Source organism: Entelurus aequoreus, linkage group LG18 (genome assembly GCF_033978785.1).
Source record: "Entelurus aequoreus isolate RoL-2023_Sb linkage group LG18, RoL_Eaeq_v1.1, whole genome shotgun sequence".
NCBI lineage: Eukaryota > Metazoa > Chordata > Actinopteri > Syngnathiformes > Syngnathidae > Entelurus > Entelurus aequoreus.
The window spans coordinates 6,539,370-6,551,869 of NC_084748.1; the positions used below are offsets into that span (position 1 = coordinate 6,539,370).

At 30.2% G+C, this 12,500-nt stretch overlaps 1 protein-coding gene across 1 annotated transcript in view; it reads right to left on the reverse strand.

The window, feature by feature from the left end:
• Window positions 1-12,500, reverse strand: part of lcor (ligand dependent nuclear receptor corepressor) — a 150,693-nt gene that overhangs the window by 10,649 nt on the left and 127,544 nt on the right. The window contains exon 5 of the mRNA XM_062026405.1: window positions 5,972-6,391. Within this exon, the coding sequence (XP_061882389.1) occupies window positions 5,972-6,391 (420 nt within the window). The remainder of the gene's footprint in view (window positions 1-5,971; window positions 6,392-12,500) is intronic.

The window sequence follows — 12,500 nt, forward strand, 5'->3', positions numbered from 1 at the left end:
CTTCCTCTGTTTGTAATCCCTAAAGTGCATCTGACCTTTGACATCCCGCTAACCCTCGCGCTGCTAACTGGGCCACGGAGCCGCTGTGGCCCCGCTAATCTTCAGGAGCTTTTATCATTTAATCGCAGCAAATACATGAGGTGAGATTGGAAAACACTCCGGAGGCAGAAAAACAAGATGAATATGCTGCAAACAAACATCTGGCTGAAGGCCAAAGTTAATGGAAAAAATAAGATTTTTTTTTAAAATAAAATAAAAAGTGAGTTTATGTTAGCATTATTAACGTTAGCATGTTTAGAAGGGAACAGTTAGCATACTTGCAAGATGGCACGTCCGTCTACCTTGGCGCAGAGTATCAAAAGCCCAAATTTTAAAGTTAATACAATTAGCTAAAATGCTAGTGTCGGACGTTAGCATGCTAACCTTAGCATGCTAAGGTTAGCATGATAAAAAAAGGAAAGTTACCATACTTCTAAGACTGTCAAGTATCAAAATTCAATTATTCTGGACGGACGCAAAAAATGTGCTAAAATACTAGCATTCAACTTTAGAATGCTAATTTTAGCATGCTAACATGGGAACGGGTAGCATTTTTTAAATATGGCGCCGAGTGTCCAAATCCATGATATTTAGGTTCAGACATATATATAATTAGCTTAATTGCTATCAGAAAATATTAGCATGCTAACGGTAACAGGTAAGCATAATGGCCGTTAGCATGCTAACGTTAGCATGATAAAAAAAAGGAAAGTTGCCATACTTCTCAGACTGTCAAGTATCAAAATTAAATCATTCTGGACGGACGCAAAAAATTTGCTAAAATACTAGCATTCAACTTTAGAATGCTAACGTTAGCATGCTAACATGGGAACGGGTAGCATTTTTGAAATATGGCGCCAAGCGTCCAAATCCATGATATTTAGGTTCAGACATATATAATTAGCTTAATTGCTAGCAGAAAATATTAGCATGCTAACGGTAACATGTAAGCAAAATTTCAATTAGCATGCTAACGTTAGCGTTTATTTGGTATATTTAAATACATTTATTTTGAATATTTAAATAATTGTGTTTGTGATATTGAATAAATGTATTTAGTATATTTAAATACATTTATTTGGGATATCAAATACAATTAGTTGGGATGTATTAATACATTTATTTGAGATAATTAAATACATATATTTGCGATATTTAAATACATTAGATAGGGATATTTAAAGACATATATTTGCGATATTTAAATACATTAGATAGGGATATTTAAAGACATATATTTGCGATATTTATATACATTTATTTGGGATATTTAAATACATTTATTTGGGAAATGTATATACATTTATTTGGGATATTTAAATACATTTATTTGGGATAAGTAAATACATGTATTGGTGGTATTCAAATATATTTATTTGGGAGATTTAAATACATTTATTTGGAATATTTGAATACATTTATTTGGTATATTTGAATACATTTATTTGGAATATTTAAATAGATCTATTTATGATATTTAAATACATTTATTTGGGATATTAAATACATTTATTTGGGATATTCAAATAATTGCATTTGGAATATTTATATACATTTATTTGGGATATTTAAATACATTTATTTGGGATATTTGAATACATTTATTTAGGATATTTAAATACATTTATTTGGGATATTTAAATGCATTTGTTTGAGATATTTAAATACATTTATTTGGGATATTTAAATACATTTATTTGGTATATTTCACTACATTTATTTGGGGTATTCAAATACATTTATTTGGGATATTTAAAAAAAATTATTTGGGATATTTCAATACATTTATTTGGGATATTTCAATACATTTATTTGGGATATTTCAATACATTTATTTGGTATATTTAAATATATTTATTTGGGATATTTAAAGACATTTCTTAGGGATAAGTATATACATTTATTTGGGATATTTAAATACATTTATTTGGGGTATTTAAATACATTTATTTGGGACTTTTGAGTACATTTATTTGGGATATTTTATATAAATAAATAAATAAATGATAAATGTATACATTATACATGTATTTGGGATATTTAAATACATTTAGTTGGGATATGTAAATACATTTATTTGGGATATTTAAACACATTCAATTGTGATATTTATATATATTTATTTGTGATATTTAAATACTTTTATTTGGGATATGTAAATAAATATATTTGTGATATTTAAATAAATTTTTTGGGGATATTTAATAAATTTAGTTAGGGTATTTAAATACATGTATTTGGGATGTATGAATAAATTTATTTGAGTTATTTCAATACATTTATTTTGGATATTTAAATACATTTAGTTGGGATACTTAAAAACATTTATTTGGGATATTTAAAGACATCTATTTTGGATATTTATATACATTTATTTGGGATATTTAAATACATTTATTTGGGATATGTAAATACATGTACTTGTAATATTTAAATACATTTATTTGGGATATTTAAATACATTTATTTGGGATATGTAAATACATTTATTTGGGATGTATAAATACATTTCTTTGAGATAATTAATACATTTATTCGGGATATTGAAATACATTTATTTGGAATACTTAAATACATTTATTTGCGATATTTAAATACATTTATTTGGAATATTCATTTGTGATATTTAAATACATTTATTTGGGGTATTTAAATACATTTATTTGCAATATTTAAATACATTTATTTGGAATATTTATTTGGGATATTTAAATGCATTTATTTGGGGTATTTAAATACCTTTATGTGGGATATTTAAATACATGTATTTGGGATGTATAAATACATTTATTTGTGATACTTAAAATATTTATTTGGGATATTTAAATACATTTATTTGGGATATTTAAATACCTTTATTTGGGATATGTAAATACATTTATTTGGGATGTATAAATACATTTCTTTGAGATAATTAATACATTTATTCGGGATATTGAAATACATTTATTTGGAATACTTAAATACATGCATTTGCGATATTTAAATACATTTATTTGGAATATTTATTTGGGATATTTAAATACCTTTATGTGGGATATTTAAATACATGTATTTGGGATGTATAAATACATTTATTTGTGATACTTAAAATATTTATTTGGGATATTTAAATACATTTATTTGGGATATTTAAATACATTTATTTGGGATATGTAAATACATTTATTTGGGATGTATGAATACATTTCTTTGAGATAATTAATACATTTATTCGGGATATTGAAATACATTTATTTGGAATACTTAAATACATGCATTTGCGATATTTAAATACATTTATTTGGAATATTTATTTGGGATATTTAAATACATTTATTTGGAATATTTATTTGGGATATATAAATACATTTATTTGGAATATTTATTTGGGATATTTAAATACATTTATTTGCAATATTTAAATACATTTATTTGGAATATTTATTTGGGATATTTAAATGCATTTATTTGGGGTATTTAAATACCTTCATGTGGGATATTTAAATACATTTATTTGGGATATATAAATACATTTATTTGTGATATTTAAAATATTTATTTGGGATATATAAATACATTTATTTGTGATATTTAAAATATTTATTTGGGATATTTAAATACATTTATTTGGGATATATAAATACATGTATTTGGGATATTTAAATATATTTATTTGGGATATCTAAATACATTTATTTGGGATATTTAAATACATTTATTTGTGATATGTAAATACCTTTATTTGGGATGTATAAATACATTTCTTTGAGATAATTAATACATTTATTCGGGATATTGAAATACATTTATTTGGAATACTTAAATACATGTATTTGCGATATTTAGATACATTTATTTGGAATATTTATTTGGGATATTTAAATACATTTATTTGGAATATTTATTTGGGATATTTAAATGCATTTATTTGGGGTATTTAAATACCTTCATGTGGGATATTTAAATACATTTATTTGGGATATATAAATACATTTATTTGTGATATTTAAAATATTTATTTGGGATATATAAATACATTTATTTGTGATATTTAAAATATTTATTTGGGATATTTAAATACATTTATTTGGGATATATAAATACATGTATTTGGGATATTTAAATATATTTATTTGGGATATCTAAATACATTTATTTGGGATATTTAAATACATTTATTTGTGATATGTAAATACATTTATTTGGGATGTATAAATACATTTCTTTGAGATAATTAATACATTTATTCGGGATATTGAAATACATTTATTTGGAATACTTAAATACATGTATTTGCGATATTTAAATACATTTATTTGGAATATTTATTTGGGATATCTAAATACATTTATTTGGAATATTTATTTGGGGTATTTAAAGACATTTATTTGCGATATTTAAATACATTTATTTGGAATATTTATTTGGGATATTTAAATGCATTTATTTGGGGTATTTAAATACCTTCATGTGGGATATTTATATACATTTATTTGGGATGTACAAAGACATTTATTTGTGATATTTAAAATATTTATTTGGGATATTTAAATACATTTATTTGGGATATATAAATACATGTATTTGGGATATTTAAATATATTTATTTGGGATATCTAAATACATTTATTTGGGATATTTAAATACATTTATTTGTGATATGTAAATACATTTATTTGGGATGTATAAATACATTTCTTTGAGATAATTAATACATTTATTCGGGATATTGAAATACATTTATTTGGAATACTTAAATACATGTATTTGCGATATTTAAATACATTTATTTGGAATATTTATTTAAATACATTTATTTGGAATATTTATTTGGGATATTTAAATACATTTATTTGGGGTATTTAAATACATTTATTTGCTATATTTAAATGCATTTATTTGGAATATTTATTTGGGATATTTAAATGCATTTATTTGGGGTACTTAAATACCTTCATGTGGGATATTTATATACATTTATTTGGGATGTATAAATAAATTTATTTATGATATTTAATATATTTATTTGGGATATTTAAATACATTTATTTGGGATATATAAATAAATGTATTTGGGATATTTAAATATATTTGTTTGGGATATCTAAATACATTTATTTGGAATATTTATTTGGGATATTTAAATACATTTATTTGGAATATTTATTTGGGATAGTTAAATACATTTATTTGGGGTATTTAAATACATTTATTTGCGATATTTAAATACATTTATTTGTGATATGTAAATACACTTATTTGGGATGTTTAAATAAATTTATTTGAGATAATTAATACATTTATTCTGGATATTGAAATACATTTATTTGGAATACTTAAATACATGTATTTGCGATACTTAAATACATTTTTTTGGAATATTTATTTGGGATATTTAAATACATTTATTTGGAATATTTATTTGGGATATTTAAATACATTTATTTGGGGTATTTAAATACATTTATTTGGAATATTTATTTGGGATATTTAAATGCATTTATTTGGGGTATTTAAATACCTTTATGTGGGATATTTATATACATTTATTTGGGATGTATAAATACATTTATTTATGATATTTAATATATTTATTTGGGATATTTAAATACATTTATTTGGGATGTATAAATAAATGTATTTGGGATATTTAAATATATTTGTTTGGGATATCTAAATACATTTATTTGGGATATTTGCTGGTGTGTGAAAGCCAAAATCCCAAAATGAAGGAGGCTTAGTTTAAGCCGCTTCCTAAAAGCCGCGCTTAGCGAGGGCGGGCGGTCACGCTGCAGTCGGAGGCGGGCCCGAGCGGCGAGCTGTCGACAGCCGGGTCGGGAATCGAACCGCGACCTCCTGCTGGGCCGCTTTAATTAAACGAGTATGATGTGTGAGCGCGTTAATTGGATGTATGGGCCCCGCCCACCTTGTGTGTGTGTGTGTGTCTCACCCTGCTGCGTGGGCTCCGCCTCCATCTGGTTCTTCTTGACGGTCAGGTCCAGCGGGCCGTCCTGGTCGGCCATGAGAAGCTTGCTGAGGACGGGGTTCTGTGCAGAGGCAGCAGCCGTGGCTCCGCCCCCGCCGCCGTCGAGGGCGCCGTTGCCGCTATCGGCGCAGGCGGCGGCGGCGGGGCTGAGGTCCGGCGGCGGGGACGAGGAGGCGGACGACGGGGGCGAGGCGGGCGCGGGCCCCGGCGAGCGGGGGCAGGCGGCGGCTCTGGGCAGGCTTTGGTCCTTCATGGTGCCGTTGGGCGGGGGCGGGTCGTCCTGAGTAGTTTTTGAGGTATATTCGGCGGCGAACTGGCGGATCATTCGCTGCATGATCTCACGCGCCACTAGGGGGATGTGAGGGTCGGACAAACTTGGCAGTTCTGGGAAGACAAAAAAAGCGGAAGAGGCCGTGAGAACTCCTGCCTCCCTCCAGGAACGTCTCATCCTGAATAATCCGTGTGAGGATGAAATAATCCCCAAACCAGCTCTAATCCCAGGAACACACCCAGGAACACAACACCAAACCAGCTCTAATCCCAGGAACACAACACCAAACCACCTCTCACACCCAGGAACACACCCAGGAACACAACCCCAAACCAGCTCTAATCCCAGGAACACAACACCAAACCACCTCTCACACCCAGGAACACACCCAGGAACACAACCCCAAACCAGCTCTAATCCCAGGAACACAACACCAAACCAGCTCTAATCCCAGGAACCCAACGCCAAACCAGCTCTAATCCCAGGAACACACCCAGGAACACAACACCAAACCAGCTCTAATCCCAGGAACACAACACCAAACCACCTCTCACACCCAGGAACACACCCAGGAACACAACCCCAAACCAGCTCTAATCCCAGGAACACAACACCAAACCAGCTCTAATCCCAGGAACCCAACACCAAACCAGCTCTAATCCCAGGAACACAACACGCCATTCCTCCGCTTTTCAGCAGCGCCAAACTACTTCTGCTGGAGACCAGCAAAAACCCTCGAGCATCATAAGCACATATTATTATTATTATTATTAGCACCTCCAACACTCTACACTTGACTCAAGTAAGGAATCAAGTTGGACACACGGGGCCCCGGGCCCTCCGTCTACTTATTATTATTATTAGGACATCAAGGGCCACTTTTGTACGCTACTTTTAAATTATACTTTTTTACGTTACTTTTGTACGCTACATTTTTGTACGCTACTTTTGTAGGCTACTTTTGTAGGCTACTTTTTTAAACGCTACTTTTAAACGTTACTTTTGTAGGCTACTTTTAAACGCTACTTCTTTACGTTACTTTTGTACGCTATTTCTTTGTAGGCTACTTTTTTAGGCTACTTTTATACACTACTTTTATAAGCTACTTTTATAAGATACTTTCATAAGCTACTTTTTTATGCTACTTTTTTATGCTACTTTTTTATGCTACTTTTGTACGCTACTTTTGTACGCTACTTTTGTACGCTACTTTGGTAAGATACTTTTGTAAGCAAATTTTGTACGCTACTTTTAAACGCTACTTCTTTACGTTACTTTTGTACGCTATTCTTTGTAGGCTACTTTTGTAGGCTACTTTTATACGCTACTTTTATAAGCTACTTTTTTACGCTACTTTTTTAAGCTACTTTTGTACGCTACTTTTTTAAGCTACTTTTTTATGCTACTTTTAAATGCTACTTTTGTAGGCTACTTTTAAACAATACTTTTTTGTAGGCTACTTTTGTACGCTACTTTTGTACGCTACTTTTGTACGCTACTTTTGTACGCTACTTTTAAACAATACTTTTTTGTAGGCTACTTTTGTACGCTACTTTTGTACGCTACTTTTGTACGCTACTTTTGTACGCTACTTTTGTACGCTACTTTTGCAAGCTACTTTTGTAAGCTACTTTTGTAAGCTACTTTTGTATGCTACTTTTTTATGTTACTTTTGTAAGCTACTTTTGTAGGCTACTTTTGTAGGCTACTTTTGTACGCTACTTTTGTACGCTACTTTTGTACGCTACTTTTAAACAATACTTTTGTACGCTACTTTTGTAAGCTACTTTTGTAAGCTACTTTTGTACGCTACTTTTGCAAGCTACTTTTGTAAGCTACTTTTTTATGTTACTTTTGTAAACTACTTTTGTAGGCTTCTTTTAAACAATACTTTTTTGTACGTTACTTTTGTACACTACTTTTGTACGCTACTTTTGTAGGCTACTTTTGTAGGCTACTTTTGTAGGCTACTTTTTTAAGCTACTTTTAAATGGTACTTTTAAACGCTGCTTTTGTTGTCGTCCCACAAATCCCATCCGGCCTCAATAGTGAGCGTTACATAACTCCATTCGTCTTCTGCCTGGCTGCAGCGCAGTGGTTTGGAATTGTCCTGCAGGCCAACTGGAAGTAAAGCAATCTTTTATTGAGCATGCGCAGCATCTTAAAGGAGCAGAGGAAGAAGAGGAAGAGGAAGAAAAAGAAGAAGAAGAAGAAGCAGCAGAATGAGAAGAAGAAGAAGAGAAAGTGGAAGAAGAAGAAGAAGAAGGAGGAAAAAGAGAAGAAGAAGAAGAAGAAGGAGGAGAAGAAGAAGAAGAAGAAGAAGAAGAAGAAGAAGAAGAAGAAGAAGAAGAAGAAGGAGGAAAAGGAAGAGAAGAAGAAGAAGAAGAGGAAGAAGAAGAAGAAGAAGAAGGAGGAAAAGGAGAAGAAGAAATAAATAAAATAAATAATAATAAAAATAACGCTACTTTTGTACACTCCTTATTTCCGCTACTTTTGTAGGCTACTTTTGTACGCTACTTTTGTACGATACTTTTGTACGCTACTTTTGTACGCTACTTTTGTACGATACTTTTGTTCAATACTTTTGTTCAATACTTTTGTACACTACTTATATACATTACATTTGTACGCTACATTTGTACGCTACATTTGTATGCTACATTTCTAGTCTACTGTTGTACGCTACTTTTGTACACTACTTATATACATTACATTTGTACGCTACATTTGTACGCTACATTTGTACGCTACATTTGTAGTCTACTGTTGTACGCTACTTTTGTACACTACTTATGTACACTATTTATTTACACTACTTTTGTACGATACTTTTGTACACTACTTATATACACCACTTTTGTAGGCTACTTTTGTACGCTACTTTTGTACGCTACTTATAAACACTACATTTGTACGCTACATTTCAGGGCTTCTTGTGTGCGCTACTTTTACACACTTTCTAAGCTACCTTTCTGTGCTACTTTTCTACGCTACTACGTATGTCGGCGCTATGAAAGCGGATATTAATCAGTTGAGTCGAGGGCATAAAAGTGGGTCAGCCTCAGTGGCCCAGATTCCAACTGCTTTAGTTTGGTTTACCTGGGGGGCACAAACTTCTGTGCCCCAAATGTAAATCTTGGGAAAAGTTTCAATTTGGCATCCCTCAGGCTTTCGTCTTTGGCCCCTTTGACTCTTTACTCTCGAGAGTAGAAAGAACATTTTAACTTGGACGCCACGAGGCAAACTGGTAGACGTGTGAAGGTAAAACAAGGTTTTTTCATCTGGAACATTCAATAGGGTACAAAGAGGAAGTGATTCCCACACGGTGCGCAATAAAAGCGAGGGACAGGAAGTCTTCGTATCAGAGGTGTTTAAAGGGCGGCATCTTTAACACTTTCGTGAGTGGGACCCTTTTGGATCCCTGAGAATTTCAGTGTGATTTTTTTTTTTGATCTAGAAATTTAAGCATTGAAAATAAATAAATAAATAAATAAATAAAATTAAATTAAAAATTTAAATAAAAAAAATAAAAAATATATATATATATATTTTTTATTTTTTTTATTTTTTTTAAATTTATTTATTTATTTATTTTTTGTATATATTTTTTATTTTTTTATTTATTTTCAACTGAGAATGTATTTATTTATTTATTTATTTATTTTCCCTGAGAATTTCAGTGTGATTTTTTTTTCAAACTGTCGTAACACAATGAAATAATACTGAATCAAAATCAATGTTGTTATAAATTAATGACTTGGCTCCAATTATTTCAAGTTGATATTCCACTTTGAAATATTTAATTCAATTTAAAACATAAAAAATAATAACGGATAGATCAAAAGTTGATCTACAAATTTAAGCGTTGAAAAAAAAAAAAGAATAAATATATATGTATATATATATATACATATATATATACATATATATATATATATATATATATATATATATATATATATATATATATATATATATATATATATATATATATATATATATATATATATATATATATATATATATATATATATATATATATATATAAATTTTTTTAACACTTTTGTGAGTAAGACCCTTTTGGGTCCCTCAAAATTTCAGTGTGATTTTTTTTTTAACTTCACATCAAATACTCCACTTTAAAAAATGTGGTTGTTCCATAATTTGTGTTTTTGGCATAAAAAATTTAGTTTTCTAAAAACTTTAAAATTAAAAAAATTAAACATTTAATGAAAACTTAATATTGACAAATAAATCAATATTTTTTGTAAGTTTTAAGTGTAAAAAAAAACAAACAAAGAAACTTATTTTTACCATTTTTATGACTGAGACCCTTCTGGATCGCCTTGAAGGGAGCCCTAACGTCTCCCTTCAAAAATAATAATAAAATATATATATATACATATATATAAATATACTTCAACATTATTTTTATTTATTAGACAATTATCTGCGAGCACTTTGTAGTCTTTTGTTCACTTCCTGCACGCAAACTGTGGCCTTAAAAGTGAGGTACTTATACTGCTCCTACGAGTATAAGTACTACGAGTAGACGCCTGCCAAAAAACTTCAACAATTCAGTCTCATTATTAGCTTGTCTCCAATTAAAATTGGGACACTAAATATAGAGCAACAAAAGGTATTAAAATGTTCAAATTAATCTCTCCACTCCAGGTGGGAGGAGAAACCATTACGTTCAGTGTGTGTGTATGTGTGTGTGTGTGTGTGTGTGTGTCTGTGTGTGGAATACACACTGGTATTACATTCCCTGACAGGAATATTTTTGGGGGGAGATTCCTCACATTATTAATTTCCCTGTGGAATCAACCAAATTTCCAGAACTAACCTGCATGGATACACCTTGGAAATGAAAACCATGACTGGAGGGAGCACACTAATGAGCGTCAACTTTGTGTGTGCGTGTGTGTGTGGGAGGGGTGGGGGGTGGGGGGGGGGTGGGGGGTGGGGGGGGTGGTGGTGAATGTGTGTGTTGTTGTATTTCCACCCTTCTTGAGGCATCAACAAGGAAGCATAGCTTCCATATGAGGAGGTGTGAACAACAAAATCATGGTCTCAATACGGAAAACCATTGCATCTAATAGAGAATGTCTCATTTGGTGGTGAAATCTATCATATATCAACATATGAAATAACAAGTGTGTGTAAAAATTTGAAGCGCTCCCCCTCTGGCCAACATATGTAATAACAAGTGTGTGTAAGAAATTAAAATGTGCCCCCTTTGGCCAAAATTAATTAAAAAAAAAAAAAAAAAATATATATATATATATATATATATATATATATATATATATATATATATATACTATAATAATTTGAAGTAAATAATGAAGATTTAAAACCAATTACTAACAAAAAATTTAACAACAACAAAAAAGTAAAAGCTTCCTTTTTTTATATTTGCATAGTATGTATGTAATTAATGTTGTAAAAAAAAAAAATATATATATCTAGAAAGGGTGGTCCTAAAGAGGTAGGCATTTTTCGGAGGTCTCAAGAAGGTAACAAATACAAGAATGTGTGTGTGTGTGTGTGTGTGTGTGTGTGTGTGTGTGTGTTCTTGTATTTCTACCCTTCTTGAGACATCAACAAGGAAAAGTAGCTTCCACATGAGGACCGGACAACAGAATTATGGTCTCAATATGGAAAACCATTGCATCTAATAGAGAATGTCTCATTTGGTGGTGAAATCTATCATATATCAACATATGAAATAACAAGTGTGTGTAAAAATTTGAAGCGCTCCCCCTCTGGCCAACATATGTAATAACAAGTGTGTGTAAGAAATTAAAATGTGCCCCCTTAGGCCAAAATTAATTTTAAAAAAATAAAATATATATATATATATATATATATATATATATATATATATATATATATATATATATATATATATATATATATATATATATATATATATATATATATATATGAACATAGAGACATACTATAATAATTTGAAGTAAATAATGAAGATTTAAAACCAATTACTAACAAAAAATTTAACAACAACAAAAAAATAAAAGCTTCCTTTTTTTATATTTGCATAGTATGTATGTAATTAATGTTGTAAAAAAATATATATATTTATATATCTAGAAAGGGTGGTCCTAAAGAGGTAGGCATTTTTCGGAGGTCTCGAGAAGGTAACAAATACAAGAATGTGTGTGTGTGTGTGTTCTTGTATTTCTACCCTTCTTGAGA